The following is a 24706-nucleotide window of genomic DNA, read 5'->3' as shown; positions in this document are numbered from 1 at the left end:
AAAGATGTGACATTTTTTTCTCCCTAGAAGCACTAGGGAAATAATTAGGTATTTGGTGAGGAGAAGGCAGTTTTTTGCAGCTGTTGTCATTACTATTAATAATTTAGTTAGACCAAACTGACGCCTGGTCTTGCTTGTTTCCAATCCACAGCTATCCTGACAAGACATTTTACCATAACACTTTATTTGGATAGTCCAATGTTGCTACTCAACTATCTGATGACATAAAGTGGATGTTCAACAAAGTGCCACTTGCCTATTGGATGTATCTCCAAACGTGTAACCCTGACTCCATTTTTAAACCTAAACCTAACACTAACCTGACCCTATTTGTAACATTTTAACAATAATTGTAATTTTTCACTCAATTATGAGTATCACTTGAAACTCAGGAGACTTTTCAGTGGCACATTATAGTCACTTGATAGGAGGCTGAGCATCAACATTGGCCCATCCAAATAATACTCCTACTTACTGTCTGAGCTGCCTGCTACCTGTTTTTTTTTGCCCGTGTTCCCAATTCCACATGCAAATTGCAGTTGTCATGTAAAAACCTCGTAACTCCAGTTTTGTTAATTTTCATGTTTCTAGTTTGAAGGATTACTTCAGCTGAAGGATTACATGATCCTCGAGGGGCTGAGAAAATTCTACAACTGTTGTGCTTATGAAACCCTTTCAAAACCCCGCTGGATAATGTCAAAGATGCACAGTGGTCAAGCTGAAAAGAAGGCTGTTTAACTCCGTTCCTGAACAGTTGACACTTTGGAGATACAAGGTTTTCACCCAACAGCAAAGGAATGCTTATTACCATTTCCATTGTTGTTGTATGTGGACTGGGAATACAATTGCATTTACACTGTGGTATTAATGTGTCTCCAACCACCTCTGGAGATGGTTTGGGTAATTGGATCTTTAAATCATCTTGGTTGCCTTCATAGCTAAATATTTTATGTTGTTAAGCTCCGTACGAATCGGCTGACCTGACATGTTAATGCCAGGTGTAAAGGGGGTCTTTATTTTTGTACAGAGCTTGTTGAAATAAACAAGGTACGTAATGTGTATTCAGAGTGATGTCAGATTCTGTGTTGATAAGTGAAGCCTTATCAGCATTTCATTTACACTGGAGCAAAGTGCAGCGGAATAGGGGTAATGGGAGGAAAAATTACAAAACCACTGAGCTGGATGTGCTGCCATGCTGACTTTCCCAGTGGGTACCAATCATTTTTAAAGAAAGAAATGTGTTGCATTACTTATACTCATAGTTAGATGAACAAGATGCCCCCGTTGCTTGTGGTTACACGTGTGGAATAACCAAACAATTGAATAGTCTGGTTAAATAATGTTAGAATAATTACACAAATAAATAAAGATCCCCTGGTAACATAATCATAATAGCAGCTAAGTCTGGGACGTGGGCTAATAGCTTTCTCCACAACAACCCCCAGCATGTGTCAGTAAATAAAAGAAATGCATTAAGTATTATACGGCTGAGGTAACAAAAAGATTGTGTGTGTGTGTGTGTGTGGTAACAATGACATATAGGTACCATATCATAAAATAGAGAGAAAAACTGCCTCCTTTCATATGTTAATGTTAATAAATGCTGCACCACAGTGGTTTCAATAACAATGGATGTTATAGCATTTATTCACAGCCAGTCTCAGTCTCACTCTCATTCCTCTATCCTATAAACGAGCCAGTGGATTGGTGGTGGATTAATATTTGCTTCCAGTGGGGTAATAATGTGGAATAATAAAATTATATATGGTAATGCTCTCCTTTAATTATTCTTAGATGTTGGACCATGTGTTGTATTATAAATACCAAGTATAATCAGAGCGGGTCACTCCCTCTCTTAAATGTGAGTATAAAGAATCTATTTTAAACTGTCTTGTGTGATCATTGAAATCCATCCCAGCCTGTTGTGGGTTCAGATCCAGTGGAGGCTCTGTTTATCCGCGTGGCCCTTCTGGCTCTGAGCGACACCAGGTTCAGTAGTCTCTCCAGCTCGTCCCCGGACCCTCCCAGGCCGCTGGAGCCCAGCCCTCCGCGATCCTCCCCCGATCCCCTCCACCCCGCTGTCTGTCCGTCCCAGGCCCGCAGCGGAGGCAGCAGCTGGGCCGGGTGCAGGTTGAGGCCCGGGGGGCTGGAGGGGTATCCCTCGTAGGCCCGGCGGGTCGGGGGTAGAGTGTCGTAAAGGCTCTCCGGGTCTTGGTTCGGCTGCGGGTCGTGGGCGGGCTCTCGGTACTCCTCGTACACGGGCGAGGAGCTGTCTTCGCAGCTGTCGTGGTCGTGCGGCGGCTGGTGGTCTCTGGGGTCTTCTCCGCCTCTGCTGTTCGTCTGTTCCCCGTCGCGCCGTCTCTTTTCGTCCCTGTCCTGCGTGCGTCTCTTCTCCCACTCGCCGGACTGATTCCTCTCCCACTGGAAGGTCCTCCTCGCGGCCTCGTGGCCCCGCTCGCAGCTCCTGTCCTTGCCGTAGCCCGTCACTCTGTAGTCCAGCTGGAGGGAGCGGGTGCTGCCGCCCCGTCTGATGGACTGCTGGGCGTCGCTCAGGTCGTAATGGGATCCCAGCTCTGGGGGTCGCAGACGTGATGGTGACAACCAGCTAGAAGACTGACTGGAAGACTCCCAGTGGTACGCTAGAAAGAAAAGGACAGAGAGTTCATTAAAAAAAAAAAAACACACATTTTCTTTTAAATGCATAGCTTCAGTGAGACAGTTGATTTTCAATGGACAAGAAGAAATGTGAGAGGACTGAGAAACAGAGGAGTTAAGAGAGGGGTTTGAATCAAAACACTGTGTTAGGAGTAGGATTCAGGTTTGACCATTTCCAACCTTGAAGATCTGTATGAGAATTGGACCAACTACTGCTGCCAAATCACTAGCTGAATAAATAAATATGTAGTAAATAGGCCTGTGTGTGTTATGAAAAACCAAATGCCTTTCTGCATTATGCATTGTGAGGCAGTGAAGAAGATTGGTTATCTATGCAATGGGATCAGCCTGCACAAGGTGCCACGCAGAGGATCAAATCAATAAATCATTTCTCTTCTAAAACGACAGTAATCATCGCAATCTTATCTTGAGGAGGTAAGGGAGTTGGCACAGCCGAATCAGCCTTTGAGCAGCAGTTATTGGAGGGACTGATCTGAAGATGTTCACAAGTGTGTTTGCTGTTTTCTGAAGATGTTCACAACATTGTCACACCTAACCATTCCATTTACAATTACTCAGCTTGCTGCAGATCCCATCTTCACCCCCCTAAAAACAGAGCAGCCAACTCTCAGTGGAATCACATACAGAGGCCCCAAGGTTTGGAAATCACTTTCTACCTGTTCTGTTCATTGCTCTTTTTTCTCTTCTTTAGTTTTTCATTATCATTTTATTATTTTTTCTATCTATTCCCTTTATCTCTCTGTGTGTATATTAAATGTGTATGTGTGTGTGTTAGAGGTTGGGGACAGGGAAGCTGGGAGGGGCTGGATGGGATGGACGTGGCAGGAGGGTCATGGATGTCTCTCTTTCTTACTGTGTGTTACTTTTATGGAACTTTTCCTGTATATATGTGTTGTGTAATTGCTCCTTGCTTTTAATAGTCCACTGTTGACTCTCTAACATGCCAGCTGACTGTCAACAAGATATGTCTCAACAGACAAGTAACGTAGTCAATTACCCACGAGCAGAGCGGACTATAAGGGGCATCACAAGTGTTAATTAACAGACTTCAATCATTCTGCTGATTATCAACTAGGAAGAAACACAATCCTGGAATAGTTTTATGAGTCAACTGCATTACTATCATATAACCCTAACTTTAACTAAGTTTTTATTTATTTATTTATCTGTTTATTTATCTATTTATTTATTTATTTATTTTTATGTGGCTAACCCTAACCCTTACCAAGTTCTTTAATGTGCCTAAACTTAACCTTAACCAAAGTTGTTGACAGTCTACCAACCTACTAATTTGAGCAGGTGCATTAGACTCACAGATAGTTAACATAAATTACATATAGTTTGTTGAGTATTTGTTGATAGGCAACTGAAAACACCTAGCAGAGTCTGTTGAAACAACTGTTGCCAGCTGATACACTGTTGAGTCAACAATGCACTATCAACATAAAGTGATACCGCTCCGGTTTGTCAATTAGTATTTGTTAACGTGCAAATAAAACTAACAAACAAAATTCATTTTCCACAACTGAATTCATGCTGTTGAGAGTGTGACAGTAGGGACTGTGCGTGTGGTGCATAATACACAACTCCCCACTACTACAAATTACACCATGCAGATTACATAATTCATGGTTAGGTTAATTAGCTGTGAGTGGAAAAATATCACATTGATGAAGTGTGAGGAGCCAGAGAGGTCACACTCTGTGTGGGATGTAGAGTACACTTCATTGGCTTTGCCAACGCCTGGTATATAATGCATGATCCTGTACATGTGCGTGGATAGATAAATCTTAACACCTACGATGCCTTGCTATCTGATCTCTGTGGCCCCTTAACAAACCACCAACATTTGGGAGCACTTAGTGCATGCCATGCTGCTAGGATGTGTCTGAATTAATGGAGAAATTGTTCAGGTTAAGGTGGGAGGAAAAGAAAAAAGAAATTAACATTCTTACAATCCACAATGTACTCTTTGACGAATTCTACACAAATCTCATCTTTGCTCCGCAGGTGGCGATTCACTGTCAGTGAAGTGGAAAACAAAACAAATATCTCATGGGACAGGGAGCCTTTGATGATGAAAAACACTCACAGAAACAATTGAATGCAGAAAGACATGGTGAATTTTGACATGTAAGAAAACACATTAGACATCAGGAGAAAGAGGCTGGCAGAGGTCCAGTAAGCTCATAGCCAATGCACGCAAACACAGACACACACACACACACACACACAAACGCATATACATATATCCACACATGCTGTAAATGCACATGCACACACGCATACAAACTAATACAAACTCATGCAAGGTGCATTACTGATATGTCAAATGGAGAGTGAAAATAATTTCAGATCCCATTTCCAGTGATAACAGGCATGAATACACCTCATTATAAAACCGATAGTTCTGACTTTTTGATAGGCCAAGATGCAAACCCACAATGACATTATTTTATGAGAATCCACGGCTGTCATGGATTTTTCACTCCTGTCCTAATATCAATGCGCCCAAGCTCCATTAACATAGAAACATATTATTATTATATATGATTTGGAGTAACCTACTAGACAAGAATGACTAATTTCCTTACTATCATTTAATTCTCTCTGCAGTAATGCTTCTAGTACCTCAGTAGGTCATTGTCAGAGGCAAGTAACACACTGGCTCTTGGCAAGTAATACAATGCTATGTAGACCTAATAAACTGCATGTAACCCAGGATGCAAGTGAGAACAAACAGACTAAATAAGCTATAAGCTAATATTGTTTTTAAGGATGTAGTGCCTAGCTACTGAGCAGAAATGGACCCCTAAAGGCACAATTGGCACTTTGATATCATCATGTAGGGCAAGTGCAATAAGGTAATGGATGCCTTGCTGTGTTGGCACACGCAAACCTTGGCAACAAGCAACCAGTGAGGTTGGAAAGTCAGTGTGTGTACACCCTGTAGAAACTGGTAGCTGTGAGTTTGTAGATATCTAGTTTGTTATCTAGTACCAGTTCACACAGGGAGGCAGGGTTTCATGGTCATATGATGGCATAGCTAAGGTAGAAGAAGTAGCTAGTCACACACTGTCCCCAGCTGCTGGTATATTTGTTTTACATTGTGAAGTTTACTGTTAAATGATACAATTTGTTGTTTGTTTGCTGAGTTTCAAGCCAGGGTCAGCCATCTCATTATTATGGAGATTGAAGGCAAAGTTGGAAATCTTTGGGTGACATGGTGTGGACTAGATGTAAAACTGATGTCTGATGAACAGCAGGGCTGTAAGATATTGACAAAAATTCTAATTGTGTGCAAATGTTTTAGAACTTAAAATTGTTTAAAGAAGTGTGCAGGATTTACTGAGTTTGAGTATGATGAAAGGTTTTGACCAATATTGTACTATATTCATGGACCAAAGAGCACTAAAATATCTTGTTTAGAAATCCATTTTGGACGCCCCCGTCTCTTAAACAATTAATTGCAGCCTCTGCGATTTAGAAACTGATGTTCATATTGTGATTTCAATTTTTTTTTCAATTAATTGTTCAGCTCTAATAAATAACAGGGAGCTCAAAACGTCACATGTTCATTCATTCATTGTGTTTACCCATTTATTCCTATCCAGGGTCACAGGGCATAGGAGCCTATCCCAGCATGCGTTGGGCGGAGGGCGGGGAAACACCCCGGACAGGTGGCCAGTCCATCACAGGGTGAACACAGAGAGACAGACGACTGCACTCACACCTACGGGGAATTTAAAGTCTCCATTCCACCTGATTCGCATGTCTTTGGACTGTGCGCAAACAAGCAAACTCCACACAAAGGTCAAATAGGTGTTAAGAAATTCATACACCTTGGGAGCAACTTTCCGGCACTTGGTTAAGATTTGGATGTGTGCGTTACTCTACTCAGTGGACTGAGTATAAGCTTAAATGTTGGTGCAAAGTCTGGGCAGCACAGGTGTAATCTTAATGAGGACACAGTAGGTCTGATCAGTGTTGAGAGCAGGTGTGTGATTCTGGGATGCCAGAACTTACTGCTGAGCCTTATGAGTGTCAAGGGCCTAATTCAACCAAACATCTGTGATGTGAGGTGCCCACTTAGTAACCCAGGAGACCCAACTAACCCAAGACTCACCCAACACATCCAAGAAAGTTTCTGACCTAGGCGCTCACCCAAAATAGCACCAAGGATACTTATATTATAAATATAAAATCAAAATTGATATTGCTTCGCTCCATGGTGCAATATTGCACCATGATCCACTGCCTCTCGGTCTTTATTACTTTATTACAAACCAAGAGATGCCAAAAAAAAAAAAAGTAAAGTAATTTGTATGATGAAAGAAATAATAAGTATTCAAAGGTGAGAACGTCAAGAATTCACATTGTTTTGGAATGGCAGATTGAGACAAAGGGGTCGGCGTGTTAATAAGGGGTTCTGCAGATGTTTTTAAGTTGTTTTGCATCTCACTCACCGGGGCTGTTACGGCACTGCTCTCTGTCCATGTTTGACACTACAAAGGGAAACAGGAGGCAAGAAAGACAAAGAGATAAACAGCACAGAAACAAACGGAAACACGAGAGAGATCCTGTGTCAGAAACTTGCTAAAATATTCGAAATCTAAGTAGGATATTTCCTTTCTAAAAAGAAAGGGCATTGTGTGTTATGGGCTTGGTTGCATTCAGCACATTCTGCCATGGTGCTACACCGCTGAAATAACACCTTGGAATAGCCAGACAGGCACAAAACACAAGAGGAGAGGTGAAACAAAGAGAAAAAAATCTTTAGAAAAGATGTTCTTTCATACCTTCACTTTCAATATTATCAACAGCATCATTGACTAGGCGTATGACTGTCACTATGGAGGCTAGGTAGAATAAAGGAAGAGAAAAGGAGAAGAAGAAAGAACAAACAATGTCAGTGCATTTATGAATAGGCTAAGGTTTCGTGTACTGGGTGTGACTGAGTTGACGGGGTGGAGAATATGTGTGTGTGCGCACGTGTTTACAACAGGGTAGACATGTTAGTCTTGCCGACACGTTTCTGTGTATGCCTGTGTGTGTGTGTGTGTGTTTGGGTGTGTGTGTGTGTGTGTGTATCTGTGCTTCTGCAAGGGAGTGAGGGAGATAGTTTGCACATGACTGAGGAGGACTTCTGCTTTCTTTACAGCCACAGTAATTGGACAGAAAACAAAGCACAGACACGGATTCCTTTTCTGAGCACACACACACACACACACACACACATACACACACGCACATACACACACATATGATCATTAGTGTGCTTGGCATCTACCCAGTTATATTTAGCAACAAGGGGAAAAACAATGGTAACATGAGTGCTGTGGGAGGAAGACAGGTTATAGAACTCAGAGCAGCAACGCTCTTCGATTAGTGCATTACATATTTGTATTAATCATATTTTTGTTGTTTGTTCGGTTGCATTAGTGGGACTTTTCATTAAGCACTCGCACTGGTATTGTTGTCCACTTGCTTCCTGCATTTAATGAATTCCTTCTATACAGTGTGGACAGTGTGGTGGTTATTTTAGTATCCGTGTCTTACCGTTGTCATCGAAGGACTCGGAGGTGTAGGAACTGAGGGAGTGAGCCTCAGAGGTGGTGTCTGAGAAACAGGTCACCTCCTCCACCAGGTCGGACACTTCCGCTGCACACACACACACACACACACACACACACACACATACACACACAAAGAGGTATGTGAGTATATTCATTTCCAAACCCATTATCCCAACAATAACCCTAATCTTACCACTAACATGAACCCAAACCTAATTCTGATCCTAACTTTTTTAACCCCTACACTTTTTCAATTGTAAAGGCCATTAACAACCCTCCATAACAAACCCGCCCAAGTTATTTTCAGGCATTCATCCTGTCAATGTGAGGACTTCTGGACTTCTCATGAAAAAGTACACCTGGTACTGTAACACTTTACAGTGCAGTTCACTAATTAATGCTTAATTAGTGAGTGATTAAGCATTAACAAACCATGTGTTGACACGTTTATTAGTTATTAAGTATGCTTCAGTTATGGTGAACTACTATGCTAATTAGCTAATAAAGTATGATTAGTTGCCATTATATGTAAGGTAGGAGGATTCTCTAATTTACTTACAGGGGCTCAAAGTGTAGTAAGTAAGGTTCAGGTAATTTATTCTTAATACACTACGCTAGATTATAAAGACAACTATGATGAAATGAATGAATGAAAATGATCAAGTTGAAGAGAGGCTGAATACAATGATAATAGAACAAATCTATACACAATTATTCAGGACGTAAGAACTAATATATTAAAGCACCATGTTATTGGATTTTTAATTTTCCTCTATATACATCTATGATTAACGATGATTCATGTAGATGTTAAAATTTTGTTTTTTTGAGTGATTAAATTTGCATTATTATTGCATTATAGAGTTATTGCATTTTCGAAAATCCTTCCTTTTTCACAGGTTGTCTCATGCTAACTCCACACAATCACATCTGCACTTGGTCTTGATTGGCTCACCTCACTGAACTATTGCTAAAATGCTTCCAATCAGGCCGGTGTGCAGCATCTGAAGTGGAAATTCTCCATCCAGCAGGGTTACCTCATTTGAACTTGTTGGCCAATCAGGGTCCAGTATTGAGACTGTTGTGTCAATACTGGATTCAAATTCATTCAATAAATACCCTAACTAAACTACATGTATTTGCAATATATTTATGAAGAACATTATTCTCATCCTGAGACATACTATATTTGAAAACACAGTCATGGAAACTAAATAATATGGGACCTGGTTTGTTCATAAAGCACTTGCCAAGTAATTAATTATTCATTAGGATTTGATTTATTCATGATGCAGCAATTGCTGACACAATAACCACCAATATGTTCCCTTGCTAGTTAGTATTTCACTTATTGACTTGTGTGTGTACAGTACATATTACAATATTCATTAGCATTGTACTTATTTGTGGCTGCTGCAGAGTCAATGAATTAAAATATTTCCAAATGATTAATTAAACTGGTAGTTAGAACTGTAGTTATGAATGCATTATTAAGTATGTGCATATTAATCAGAAAATTAGTTGACCATGACTGACACATTCTTAATAACTAAGCAACATGTTAGCGCATAGTTAGTTAATGCTTTAACACTAGTTAATTAAGCATTAATTGGTGAACCGTAATGTTAAGTGTGACCCCTGGCGGTGCATGCTTTTCTTTTGTGTACACACACACACACACACACACACGCGCGCACACACACCAGGGGGGCAAAAAATAATAGAACCAAAGTCTCATTCCCACAGGAAGGAATCAATAATTAATAGCTTGGAAATTCCCACTGCAGGCTATATTATGCAAACAATAGATTTTTAATATATTGACGTGGTGGCTAGGAAACATCGCTGATGAAAATAAACAAGATGGACAGTTATAAAAGATGAGGGTCGATGCCTATCTCAGCACTGACAGAGATGGCGAGAACAGGCTGTGCTCTTGTTGTGAGCAGTCTTAGGTGGTAATGAAAAATAAATAATACTTTTGTTATCATCCACTCTAAATATCAGAATGAAGCTGAATTATCCGGAAACTCAATCCCAACCCAATCCCTCAATTTGGTTTCCTCATAATCAGCCGCCGTCCTTGACACAGGCGCACACAAAGCTAGCTTAGATGAGAAATGGTAGAAAAGTTGGCTTTCTCTGGGTGGAAGTGTTCCCACTACTTTGATTTTATTGAGCAAAAGTAGGACAAGAACATAGCACATCAATGCTGGCTGATTACACTGACCATTCACGCAGAAGCGCACAGGAGAGGAATGGAGTTATCCTGATTTTTTAAGGTACAAGGGGACGCAATCACCAATTTTCGCAGTCTGGAAAAGTAATATAATGAGTGGCGTATTCATTTATTGTCCCCAGGAAGTAATAAGAAAAGTAGAAATATTACTTTTGAAAGGAATAATGAGGAATGAATTGCTTTATTTTTTGCGTAATGAGTCCAATACCGGTTATGAGAGCCTTGTTATTTTATAAAAAGTGTATAATGACTGCTTATGTGACAATGTCACAAGGCACAAAAACAGAGTTACACATACTATTTTGATTATATGTAAGATTAGGGACTGTCACGTAGCAGCTAGGCATAGAAACTGCGGTCTTATTGAGGCTTTCTTCACTGGCAAACCAACTCCTTGATTATTATGAAATCAAAAATCCTGATTTGGGTGACCTACCTGAGCCTGCTAGGTTTGGCAGTAGCTCAGCTCTCAAACAGCAGGCTGATTTCATAGTGTTGGCTATTTACTTAACAGGAGCAAAAACTTTCGAAATAATTCAAGCACCCTTGCTCATTATGGCCCCTTTCTTTCAAGTGTGTGATCAAAAGGCATAGATCACTGTGAAATTAGCTCTCTCAGTGGAGTTGACAGTATGGGTGTAACACAAAGAGTTCATGCTCTATGTATTCAGTGATCTGTGTCTTTTGATCAGACGTTAGAGACACAGTATGTGTATGTGTATGTGTGTGTGTGTGTGTGTGTGTTTGGCGCACATGGTCGCAGTCTTACCCTGTGGACTGTTGGCTCTCTGTGTTCTCTCCAACTCATAGGCTCTCTGCTCCCATTCCTCCTCTCTCTCATCTCTCGCTCTCTCCTGCCCTTCCTCCCTGGCTGCCTCCCCCTCCCAGGACACTTTGTGGGCGGGGCTAAGTTCCGAGCGACAGGGCGACGCTGATGGGAGATTGGGTGCCACGCTGCACACCGCGACGCCCCTCCTGCTGGCCCCGCCCCGGACATTAGACATGTCTGACAGGAAGCTGCTCAGCTGTGGAGAAGAAGAAGAAAAAAGAAAAACAGTGAAAACAGTGACGCACGTCCCAGTGGATAGAATTTATTCATTTTGAAGGACGGGGGTAATGGAGGTGTTGGAAGAAGCAAGTGGTCCTCTACAACACAATGCAGGCCGGCATCCAGTCCTTCTGAGTCACTTCCCGTTTGGTCCAACCTATCCAATCAACTTTTGAACAGTCTCTCCCCACATCATATCCCGCCCCAACATCTTGTTTTAACTGGAAATCCGTTGAATTATGAAAGCAAGACGCCATCAAAATGCTGTTTCCTTGTGATTTGAATTGAAATTGTCATTACGATAGTGTCTTGCAATCCTGCAAATGGGCGGCTCATTTATGACAAGATATGGACATGAATTTCAATAATTCATTTGCGCACATGCACACACACACACACACATGTATACTCTATTGTATCACACTCTACCGTACCTGACTCCCCTCACTAGAAGTGGTCTTGTTGTCACCATCCACACTCCTCATGCCCTGGTTGCAGAGTCCTCCTGGTAATGGGGAGTGGGTGGTGGGACGCACCATGACCTGAGGAGGGCCCCCGCTGCCTCCTCCCCCGTCACCGTAGTTACTTGTTGCCCCCGGTGAGCCTGACACACGCACCGCCTGGAACTCGATCCCCTCCGCCCCCATGCCGGTCTTGTGCAGCATGTAGCTGGTCTCTGTGGAAATAGCGGAGACGTCCATCACGGCCTGAGTGCCTGGGCCCGGATCTGAGTCTTTCCTGAAGGTGATTTTCTTCCTGAAGGCGATGAAGAGTACGAGGAGGAGAATGATGACGAAGGCGAGGACCCCGATGCCGATGATCTCTCCTGGTCCAACGTAAGAGAGGGGCTCCGCCTAGGCAAGATGTAGAGAAAACCAGGAAATATCAGGAAAACACTGATATTATCTCTCATTCTAAACGGGAAGATTGCATACATCGTTGCTGTTGGGTGAAAACCTAGTAATTCCAGTTTTGGTGATTTTCATGTTTTAACTTCAACTGAAGGATTACACGCTCCCCCATGTGTTGAGAAAATTCTACAACCCTTGGGTTTGTGAAATCTTTTCAAAATTATAAAAGATTTAGATAAACTCAAAAAATGCATGGCCGTCAAGCTGAAAACTAGGCTGTTTTTCTTAGTTCTTGAAAAGTTAACATTACGGAGATACAAGGTTTCCACCTGACAACAGTGACGCACATTTCTTCCTTTACAGTACAAGTTAATCTCATTTAAATTATTCAGGAAGTCATGCAAAAGAAAATAATTTCAGGTGAGGGTTTGATTCAGACCTTCATTTAAAACTCCACTTATTGGTTCTTAATTCGTTTTTTTACACGAGTCTCTCTCCACGCTTTCCAACCTTGAAGTTAGGCATGGAAAATAGTGGCCTCCAGCAAGATGTGCTCTTGTGGAAGAGATCTATGTAAATTAATGCGTAACCAACAGAGTACAACAAGTTGTTGAAAAGACCACCAGAATTTTAATCCACCTGTGAATTTGAAACCTTGCAATGAGTCAAGCTGAGTTTTATGAAAGAAAACATCGTCTGATTATAAGTGAGCCGTGCCGCACACAGATTTGACATTTTGTCGGTGTGACAACTAGATTTTAGAATAGTTTATATAATGTGCGGCGGTCCTGTTAGATAAGTATCCAAACATTTATCTACTTATCACTACAAAGGATAACAACAGTCACACTTGCAGTCTTGCATTGTGGTGCAAATGAGAGATTCATTCTACAATGTCTTATTTTAATAGAATGAATGTGACAAGCAGGCTGCAGTTAAAAAGGTGAACTTCTAATTAGCTTTGTTTATTTCTAGCTGTACCTGCCTACAAATGTCTTTATACAGCAGATACCAATAACAACAAACAAAGGTAACCTGTCTGCCTGCACTGCATGGAGCCTAATAGACAATGTAGACCAAGGTTACATTTCACCTAATTACAGTCTTTTAGGGAATAATAAGAGCTCCATCCTCCTCACATTATGTAACCATTAATTGGGCTTGCAGTCTCAGTGGAAGGTATACAAGACAAAAAGTAAAGAGCTCGACAACTACAAATGAAAAATGTCACTACCTATTACCAGACTTTCATTCATCTACTGTAGATAGAGGTGACAAAGATACAAAGCAGGTGAATATAACCTTCTTGGGAGGCCAATGCACACTCCAAATTCTCATTACCTATACTGAGTATGCCAAGTCCAAATATGGGCAACTCAAATGTCTCTAAATCCTCAAAAGAAAGTAACCTTCAAAGCCTTTTACTTTTCACTTCTACTTCAGTTTATTGTCTAAGATTTACCATTAGTTGAGTTAAATTTCATTTTCAGCCATAGGAGCAGTGAGTACAAGGAAATCTGCCAATTACAGTAAAATAGTCAGTGTGCACTTAACCCACAGAGACTGACACCAATTTTGTAGATATTATTTAAAATGACCACCGCTACACCTTTAATGACCGATCCAATTATTTGCCATGACAAAATCAGGGAATCAGGGAATTTTTTGGGGCTTAAAGGTTGCCTCATAAAGTACTTCATGCAGTCTGGTAGACATGTACTCCTACTTTGACTTGAGTTAAATTCAACTTAAGTAACTGCACATTCACTTGAGTATATTTCAAATATTTCAGCACTCTTTCTACCTTTGTTCATACTATACCTGCGTGTCACCGGAGATCCAATCTCCACAAAACTGACCCTCGAACCCTTCCGAACAGTTACAGTAGAACGCCCCGAACGTGTTCACACACTCTCCTTCGTTCTCGCACTCCTCCCGGTCACACTCATTTACATCCTCATCACATCTGCAGAGGCACACACAAATACATTGCTATGCAGAGGAGCGGAGAAGATGATTGGTATCGAAGGGAGACAGAAGAATAAAAGATGGAAGTGTGACACTGAGTCAAAAAGTGTAGGGGAAGAGAAAGAAAATAAATGCTTTGGAGATCAGATCTATTCAGAGTGCATTTCTTTTGCTAAATAAAGGGGTTACTTTCTAGGATACCCTATTATCATCATTTAAATGTGCTGTGAAAGAAATATGCCTCTGTGCAGGGATGCAGTTTCACACGTACACACACACACACTTCTGCATAAAGATGCGCACAGAAAGACACTAACACACTTTAACTCGACACACATGCACGCTTGTCTTAGCTTGTCATTTCAAACACGATGCCCCACTGTGAGGGAGACAGAAAATACATGCCTTTCTCCTTTCAATTAGTTTTTCTTAATGGGATTTTTCAAACATTGTACAAAAGCTGACTTGATGTCAGAAGAAAAACATTTCTGAGTTTTGGGGCAGCTGCCTTGTAAAACTATCCAAAGTTCTGCTTGAATGAAAAAAAAAACCAAACAAACACAGAGTGTGCAGTTGGATAATTCCTTTATACAAACATAAAGAGTCATTAAGGATATTATGGAACTAACTTAACAAGGCCTGGTTTACGTTGGCCAGCAATATCCGCTCATGAATATTTTATAAGATGAATATACCTGAATTAACCAACTTTTCTACAGCATTTCTGTAGTTACAAATTTGTTTTTCTCTTGTATTGCATATATACACATTTCAGTGTAATAACAATTATCAGTTTACAAGAAAGACTCCAATTTCACAGTCAATTACACTTAACAGCTGTTTGCTTGAATCACATATTTGCAGTGACTATAGCTTCAATCAGTGTTTATCCTCATCTAATGATTTTCAAAAGCTGCTGCTCCCTCTTCATTTTCATCTTGGTTAATTTTCAACTCTTTCTAATTTCATCTGACTTCATCAGCAGCACTAAAGAGTCTTTGTCCACAACATTAGAAAAAGCAGAAGCATTTTCTCCTTTGAGGGAGAACTGCTCTCTAGTGGTGGCTCTATTGAACAGCGAAAGGACGGCATGAGCAGAGAGGTTATTCCAAAGGCAATTACTGAGCTGTAATTAAGAAGGCAATTGGAGAACGATTATAAGCTTTTCAACTGAAATTGCGTGGAATTAAATTAGAAACACTAAATTAACTCACACAATAACAACCAAAGAAAAAACATAGTGGGTGCTGGGCTAATGTGGACTAATGTGTGTGTGTGTTTACTGAGTCATACACGTGTTCCTGTGTGTTTGGATGTGTGTTTGTGCGTGTTTTGGATGTGTGTGTGTATGTTAATGTGATAGAGTGCCTCCGCTTGGCACGGACTGAGATTAAATTTCTAAATCATCACTATACTAATTGTCATCATACACAAACGGTATAAACGGGACACACCATTAGTCAACACTCTCTGTCCGATCAGTGATTAAGGCTTAACGGTATATGTGTGATTGCAGGCTATCGTATCTTACATAAGTCCTGCGAGTCCTCTGGGACAGCCGCAGAGGAAGGCGCTGCCCACCGGCTTACAGTCCCCGCCATTCTGACATGGGTTTGGCATGCAGGACGTCAGCTCAATTTCACAGCGCCCTCCAGTGAAGCCCGCACTGCAACTACACACAAAGCCTGTTGGGGAGAGATTAAACGTGTGAGAATTAATAACAAACGTCTAATATGTGATATGTGATATCATATGTGAGTAATGACTGAAACATCAAGGTTTACAAATCAGTAGAATACAGTGTACATGGCCACTACTGCACATACATGCTGTCGAGTCAAAATCATGTGTCTTTGAAAATAACAATCGATATGTGGATGCTTCATAAAAGATGCGTAACACATAATAGACATGTCAAGTACCTTCAATTCAAGTAAATCATGAAAAAAATTGACTGAATTGATTGAAATGTTTAACATGACAGCAGGCATTCATACAACAAGACTACTACAGCCACACAGATCTGCACAGTGACACACGGACCTCCGGAGGGCAGGCTGCTGCAGATGGCTCCGTTGAGGCAGGGCTGACTGACACAGGGATCTGGATAAAGCACACAGCCCAACTTGACCTCGCTCAGCCCGGCTATCTCAGCGTAACGACTTCTCTTATTCTGGAGTGGCAGCTCGTTACCGTTCAGCATCAGCGAGCCCAGGCAGCCCTGGAAGCCATCCTGCGCCCGCGGGGGGCCCCTCGCACCGCGATCCCCCGGTCCTAGACTCCTCCCCGGCCCCGGGCTTGGCCTCTCACCTAGCCCGGTCGGCGGCCTCACCTGGGCCCCGAAGAAGAAGGATGAGTCAGGGGCCAGAGGCCAGAGGCGGACAGGCGCTCTGGCTGCTCTGCGGCGCTCCACATAGCTGTCATCTAATGACAGGAGGGTATAGTTGCGAGTCAGCTCCAAGGCAACAGCGTGCCAGAGGCCATCATTTATCGGTCTGCCAGAGATACCCATAATACCAAGGGTGTTGTCACAGTCCAGCTGGAACCAGAGTCGACCCCCCTCAATCTGAGGAAGAAGTAAATACAGTAGGCTTCCTTGAGTAGATCTAGCATTGTGCTACAATAAAGTGCAGCATGTGGATGGGTATGCATGTGTACCTTGAGCATGGTGCAGGGGTTAACGCGTGTGAACATAATGACTCCTCTTCTCTGAAGTGTTCTGATCCTCAGGCCGAGCTTCATCTCTCCGCTCTGGCCGCTCTCTGTCACTCTGTACTTGATGTAACTGTTTCCTGAGAAACTCAGAGAGGTTTGGCCTACAGTACACATTCAACAAACATAGAGACACAGGAATAAAATTAAAGGGGAAAGGTTTAAATTTATAGAAAAAAAAGACAGAGAAAACAATAAAAGCATTGCAAAGTTGTAATCTACTAATCTGCCCATTTACATGAGTGGCCTCTACTGCGTGCATCTAGAAGGACGTCAACCTGCGTACCTGCACACTCGTCCAGCCTGCCAGGCTGACACTGGCAGACAGATGGCGCTGTAGGACCAGAGCGAACACACTGCATGTCTGCTGGACAGGACTGACCTTCACAAAGCTCCAGAGGGGTGGGGCATGTTTCTCCTGTTTGGATGGGCGAGATATACGAATATGAGAATACTTTAAGATTTCAGAATACGATTGCTAATAATGATTCTGCAATTTTTAATGAATGGGATAGCTAAAAGGGTGGCAAACAGCCTAAAATCAATGAAATTCTAAGTCATGATTTTCTTTGTCTGTCTGTCTGTCTATCTCTGATTTAGCCTATTTTATAAAAATGATGCAATTCAAGATGCATGTATTGTGATACATCATAAATTAATACATTTTTTAAATTAGAGATTTAATATTATATGATGTAAATTAAATATTGTACTGGGGTACCTTGATACTAACACTAACAAGAACAGTTAGCATTATTATAAATAAAAGGCAACACAATATCAAAGTAAAAAAAAAAACATTTGATGTATTATGTATGGAAAAAAACCTTAAAATCCAAAATATCTTTGCTGTGGGCCTAAGGATTCCAAAAAGACTTCTAAATTAGAAGATCTGAGGGCAATACTGGTAACTTATCTAAAAAGTAGCTGAGACACATTTTCAGGTGTAAGTCAAACACTAACAGGTAGCCCATGAAGACACTGAAGAACAGGGGTAATGCACGCTTTGCCCTAGTCAGACATCTAGCTGCAGAAATTTCACGTCCGAGTATGAGTGCTGTGCTCACCGGGGCAGGTGCAGGTCTCCGTGCGGCCGAACCTCGGCGACACCAGGCTGACCCTCTCCGTGCTGTAGGTGACCAGAGAGCTCCCCTCCATCACCAGGGTCTGTTCACACACCCTGTCCCCGCACTCCAGCTCCCCAGAACAGGCTTGGCTCACCACCACCGCCCCGGCTAGGACGCCCCGAAACTGTCCCCGCGCCCCAGCCTCCTCCAGCCTGGTGGACAGCTCCTGGCTGGAGTAGAACCCGCCCATCCCCCCGCTCCCTGATGTCTCCGGCCTCTCCATGGCCAGCAGCAAGTCCACATCAGGGGTCCCCATCACCGGCTGCACGCTGAGTATGTGGAGGGGATCCTGTTGCCCCGGCGACCATTTCCAGCCGGCCAGGCCCCGTAACATGAGTTTGATCTGGCTGAGGTAGCGACTGAGCAGATCTTCTGGGGACAGGGAGCTGAAGCGCAAGGTGAGGGCGCTTCGCAACAGCACATCTGTCACCTGCTGCACCTGGACGGACACGTCTGCTATCACAGCGAAGCGTCCGTCACTCACTGTAGAGTTCATCTGGTATCTGAGGGAAAAGACAAACAAAAGCACATGTTGTTGTGAACCAGAATATTGTCGCTGCCAGGTAAAAACCTCCAAAATGTCAGCTTTCAGGAACTGAGAAGCAAGCCCAGTTTATATAAAAGTTTGTATAAAGTTTGTATAATTTTCTCCACTCATAGAGGAGCATGCAATCCTTTTTTTCCAATTTAAGTTACAATATTTTCGCATGACAATAGTGATTTGTGACATGAAAAAAAGTGTTTTTCCCCTATCATCACAAAATTAAATAGTTCTCAGCATGCGTCTGTGTGTGTATGTGTGTGTGTGTGTGTGTGTGTGTGTGTGTGTGTATGTGTGTGTGTGGTAGTGTGTACCTGCCAGGTTCCAGTCCTGGCAGAGCCACAATGCTGCCATCCTGTCTGTTGATCTTGAACATGCTCTTCAGCTGAGGCTTCTGAGTAAATGACAGCACGTCATTGGGGTCTCGGTCGGTTGCATAGATCCGACCTATCGGGCCGCCCGGGAAGGCGTCTGTCACCATGACAATGAGGATTTCCAGGGGAGAGACAGAGGGTTTGTACTGACTATTCCCAATAACCCTCAGAAACACCCAGGAAGAGGAGGTAAGGCGTGGCTTACCAGAGTCGCTGGTCTGAGAGACAGAAGAAGAAACATAAAAATAATTCAATATATTGACTAATTGCAGTCATTAGCAAAGAACATTCCTCTACGCCACTATAGCAGTAGACTGACTTTTTGAATCCCAGACTGTCTGGGAAAATCTTACCAGGGAATGCTACTGAGAAACACCCTCTGCGCCTCAACAACTGCCACTGAGGAGTCCTTCAGGACTGCATTTAACTCCTAATTGCTCCAATGGAGCTACTCAGTGGCTGACAGTGAAAGACTGCGGTAGCACTGGGCAGCTCCCAGGGGCAACTGTGTGTAACTGTATGAGTGTGAAGCAGGGTTTTGCTGAAAAGTGCATTTGTGCTAAGTCAAACTTCCCTGAATAAACAATGGCCAAAAAAAGACAATCTCTGACCTGGATTTCGAGGGTGAACTCCCTGGGCGCTTCAGGTCCAAACACACGGTTGGACCTCACAGTTCCTGTCTGGTCCAGGGAGAAGAAATTGCCCTCATTTCCAGACACAATGCGAAACTCGAATGGAGGGCCATTTCTAGAGGAGTCTTTATCGCTGACTGACAGCTTCACAAGGGTGGCGCCAGCAGGTTGGTTTAGCTGGAAGGATGGAGAGAGAAGAGTTGAGATGATGTTAGCACACAAACACACATACATGCTACCACACATGAACACACACACACACACACACACAGACTTTTACCTGTATAATGGCTGTGGTGTTGGGAGGGGAGAAGGCAGGAGGGTTGTCGTTGACGTCAGAGATGTCGATGTTAACAGTGACAGTGGAGGACATGGCAGGAGAGCCGCTGTCGAACGCCTGCACTGACAGAGAGAACCGGGACACCTAGACAGAGCGGAGGGAGATGTCTGTATATATCAGACAATATGGCAAGGATAGCAAAGGTGCGCTGTTATGCTTGCATAATGCGAGACTTCAGTGGGTGTTGACCTTGGCATTTGCTGCCTTGGCTGTGCTCATGAACCAGAAAATTACTATTGATTGTTTATGAGACATTGTACTTGAAGATGCATCCTTACTAGTTCTCGGTCGAGCCGCTTATTGACTTTGAGCAGGCCTGTTACAGGGTCAATCCAGAACTGGTTGCTACGATCACCTTTCAGGATAGAGTAGGTGATTCGCCCATTCACCTGGCTGTCCAGGTCTTCGGCCAGCAACTACGGAAAACACATCCAGTCAAACGAAAGTAAAAGCAAGGAGAAAAAAAATGCTGACAGCCCAATATAAAGATGGACAACAAATCAAGAACAAATGTTACCTTAGTAACTGTCTGCCCAACGGACGCATCCTCGCTGACCAGAACATTGTAAATGTCTTGACTGAAGGCCGGAGCATTATCGTTGACATCCATGAGTTCGATGGTTACCATGGTAGCAGTGCTGAGAGGAGGGGTGCCGCTGTCCCAGGCCTCAATAGTCAGGTAGTAGTCCTTACACACCTCAAAGTCCAGATCATCAGCGACAGAAATAGAGCCTATAATAACATGCACGCAGATATGCATGTGCACACAAACACATACACACAGTCACACACACACACACACACACACGCACACACACACACACACACACACACAAAGACATGACAAGCATCTCATGTTACACAAGTAAATTGCCAAAACACACGCAATAACAAACTAATCAAAAAGGAAAAGTTTTCACTTTCTGGCTGAGGTATTAGTAAAGCAATTTATCATTATGTCTTCCAAAATCGATGACCACAAAAATGTATTTATATCACTATTTAAGGTTTGGATTAGACATACGGTCTTCAGCAAGGTTAAGGTTGGGGTTAAAGGTAGGATTAGGTTAATATTTTACTTTATTTGGTGAAAATTACAATGAATTTGCACTTTGGCCAGAAAGGCAGCCACTTACCCAGGCTCCTGTCTATGGTGAACTTTCCCAGCTCGTTGCCAGAACGGATGTTGTAGGTGATCTCAGCGTTAGGTCCGATGTCAACGCTAGTGGCCAACACGCGCAGCACCTCGGTCCCCACAGCTACATCCTCAGGAACAGTAACGGCATAGTCCCTCCTCTGGAAGACCGGGGCGTTGTCATTCACATCCAGGACCAAAACAGTCAGATCAACCTGGGAGAGACACAACAGATTATGATTATAAATCCCCACCAACGCCAGTGTGTTTATGCCGCTCCCCGGCCCTGACAGCTCAGCATCAGCACCATGGACAGTGGACCATCAAACATAAACAAAGAGCACATGGGGCGACTGCTAAGCGGCCTCACCTGACCCCACTTCCACGTGACTGTGGTGCCACAGCTGCAGTCAATTTGCGGCTCATCATGGTAGCCTCAAAATGAGCCAAAACAGAACAGACTGGTGATAACACAGAGCCAAAATTGTCTCAGCTTGTCTGACACTCTTTTTTTCCTCTGTTCCAATACAGACACCGGCTGGGACCGCGAATGGAGGCTGACAGACAAGCCATTACCATCTCTGGACAACCGCAGTTCAACAGCAATGCCTGGAGCCACTCTGCACCCCTTTTCAGCCACACAGTTTGGCTCCTCACTCCCTGCACGGGCTATTTGTAATGAATCACCCATCAGGGGCTGTTCTGCACTTCCTCTGTCTCTATGTGTTTTTCCCTGCTGGCATCTTCCACACGCACACCACCAGATGGATGACAATGTGTACAGCTGACTAATGGTATCATTAAAATAACATCCATCCCTTGATGTAATTGCTCAATATCTGAAAAATTACATCACCTAAAATATGACTATTTTGAAAGTTAATTGCTCAAGATTGTTATCAACTTTGATAATAAAAAGTATTTTTTCTTTTTATGTCAGCAATCATTTTGTCAGAGTAGGTTTCATTTTTTTTTCAAATAGTATCTTTTGGATTAAAATTCACATTATATATTTGCAGGTAGGTTTAGTGACAGGCAGATGGCAGACATGCAGGTGTATAGAGACACAAAGGCATTTAACAAAATTATGAACCAAAGGACAACAGAGGAAAAAATGTCACACAAAAACACAACTGTGAGTGTGAACCTGCATCATTTTGACTCCCCACCTACCTGTGAGGAGAGCGCCCCCTGTTGCCCGGCTTGGTCAGTGGCCTGGACACGAACCCGGTAGGATTCTCGGACCTCTCTGTCCAGAGGCTTCTCCAGGATCACCACCCCAGACACTGGGTCGATGGAAAAGAACCCGTTGGCTGAATCCACCAGAGAGTAGACCAATGTACGGTTAATACCTGGAGAAGACAGACAAAACATTTATGCACATCCAAGAGATTGATATGAGGCTGAAATGTTGTTGATTAAGTGTCTTGCTCAAGGACACGTCAACAGGGTCGATGCTTGGTGACATGGGGGCTTGAATCCGTGTTCACTGGTCAGAGGTGGAGACTCGAGTCACATGACTTGGACTCGAGTCAGACTAGAGTCACAATTTTAATTGCTTGAGACTTGACTTGTACTCTGGTGACTTGAAAAAGTTTCTAAAGTCTTGACAAAAGATCTTGTGTTTGTGTAAACGACTTAGACTGAAGGTTATGAGATCTGTTCCACCAGACAACTGAATTTAAATTATGTTTTCTGAATTTGTATGGAATTATTGAATTTACTGAATTTGAAACTGATTAAAGAAATCAAACTCATGATACACTTACCAAGTTTTTATCCTAGTAAAACCATATTGCATTGAAAAGTCCTAGATATTTTGTTTTCTTTAATATATTAAATTGATACTGGCCTCTTGACTTGACTCAATGTTCTACATTTAGACTTGAGACTTGACATTAATGACATGGACTTGACTTGGATTTGACTTCATTTAGACTTGTGACTGATTTGGGACTCGAGAAAAGTTGACTTGGTCACACCTCTGTCACTGGTTGAAGAATAGTCTCTCTACTCACTACCCAGCTCCACTGCCATATACTTAAAAGTAGATGCTGATGTTTTCATTGTGATGATATGTAATAGACAACATATTATCTATCTCGCATAGGAAAGCGTAGTACCAGCTTACCTTCATCAGGGTCACTGGCTTGCAGCCGGGTGAGCAGAGCCTTGGGCGAGGCATTCTCATAAACACTAGTCATGTATTGGGTAGAGGAGAAAGAGGGGAAGTTGTCGTTTACATCCAATACCCTGAGAAAAATTTCAGAGCGACAGAAGAGCCCGCCTCCATCAGTTGCCTGGACAATGAGTTTGTAGCTGGCCGTCTTTTCCCGATCCATAAAGGTGGATGTTCGCAACTCACCTTTGTACGCAAACAGTGAAAGTAAGAAACAGACAAGACAGAAAACAAGAGAGAGAATGTTTTATTTGTGTTGTTTTGTTTTTTTTCTTTCTTCTTTTTTCTTTTTTTCTTTTTTCTTTTGATCAAAGAAAACCTGAAGAAAATACTAATGAGAGTACCGGTGTTTGCGTCCATGTAGAAGTCTTCAACCCCTATGCCAAACAGTGAATATTGGATCTCAGCACTGGAGCCTGAGTCAGCATCTGTTGCTCCCACTGTCAGAATGCCCTTGTTAGTGGGGATGTCCTCAGGAAAAGAGGCACTATACACCGCCTGGCACAGCACCCACATCCACACACACACACACACACACACACACACACAGAAGCACACACTGAAACCACTGCCTGACAAAAATCAGTTCAACGCATCAAAAAACACATTAAACTGCTCTGCCCTGCATCCATTATCCCTGTTGATAGAACAAGCACAACAGAGTTAAGTGCCCTTTTCTGCCCCTGCCTCCACCCATACCAATCCCTGCCTTTAGAAATGAACCGTGTGCCCTGACTATTTTGCCAAACACGTACATGCAAAATGGGCAAACTATGCCTAAGCACAATGCTGTGTATCCTGTTCTGCTGCTTTACTCATGTTACCTTCCTACCCCCAGTACCTGACTCATAGTGTGCTTTTTTTTTTTTTTCAAACAATTGTCATCAAACAATTGCTACTGCTACTACTAATGCTAGGACTACTACTAGACTACTGCTACTGCTACTACTACTACTACTGCTGCTGCTGCTGCTACTACTACTACTACTACTACAAATACTACTGCTACTACTGGTGCTACTACTACTACTACTACAAATACTACTGCTACTACTGGTGCTACTACAACTACTATTGCTACTACTACTACTACTGCTGCTACTACTACTACTACAACTACCACTACTGCTACTAATACTTCTACGACTACTACACTCCTACTATTGCTACTACTACTGCTACTTCTGCTACTGCTACTACAACTACTACTGCTACGACTAAGCTGCTCCTACTACTACCACTACTACTACGACTACGGCTGCTACTACTACTAGTGCTGCTACTACTGCAACTTCTACTACTGCTACT

The 24706-nt window shown here is 42.6% G+C and overlaps 1 protein-coding gene across 1 annotated transcript in view; it reads right to left on the bottom strand.

The window, feature by feature from the left end:
• Positions 1-1899: 1899 nt before the first annotated feature.
• Positions 1900-24706, bottom strand: part of fat3b (FAT atypical cadherin 3b) — a 65992-nt gene continuing 43185 nt past the window's right edge. The window contains exons 31-52 of the mRNA XM_071924658.2: positions 23743-23896; positions 23351-23584; positions 22393-22571; positions 21221-21434; positions 20602-20816; positions 20363-20500; positions 20025-20168; positions 19724-19921; positions 19053-19330; positions 18138-18700; positions 17357-17488; positions 17017-17174; positions 16402-16924; positions 15890-16043; positions 14212-14356; positions 11974-12393; positions 11261-11516; positions 8236-8331; positions 7476-7535; positions 7143-7181; positions 4632-4697; positions 1900-2639 (exon numbers count right to left, since the gene is read on the bottom strand). Coding sequence (XP_071780759.2) covers positions 1900-2639; positions 4632-4697; positions 7143-7181; positions 7476-7535; positions 8236-8331; positions 11261-11516; positions 11974-12393; positions 14212-14356; positions 15890-16043; positions 16402-16924; positions 17017-17174; positions 17357-17488; positions 18138-18700; positions 19053-19330; positions 19724-19921; positions 20025-20168; positions 20363-20500; positions 20602-20816; positions 21221-21434; positions 22393-22571; positions 23351-23584; positions 23743-23896 — 5106 coding nt within the window. The remainder of the gene's footprint in view (positions 2640-4631; positions 4698-7142; positions 7182-7475; positions 7536-8235; positions 8332-11260; positions 11517-11973; positions 12394-14211; positions 14357-15889; positions 16044-16401; positions 16925-17016; positions 17175-17356; positions 17489-18137; positions 18701-19052; positions 19331-19723; positions 19922-20024; positions 20169-20362; positions 20501-20601; positions 20817-21220; positions 21435-22392; positions 22572-23350; positions 23585-23742; positions 23897-24706) is intronic.

Source organism: Centroberyx gerrardi, chromosome 11 (genome assembly GCF_048128805.1).
Source record: "Centroberyx gerrardi isolate f3 chromosome 11, fCenGer3.hap1.cur.20231027, whole genome shotgun sequence".
NCBI classification, from domain to species: domain Eukaryota; kingdom Metazoa; phylum Chordata; class Actinopteri; order Beryciformes; family Berycidae; genus Centroberyx; species Centroberyx gerrardi.
The sequence above is the reverse complement of the archived record's forward strand: the minus strand, read 5'-3'. Positions and strand labels throughout refer to the sequence as shown.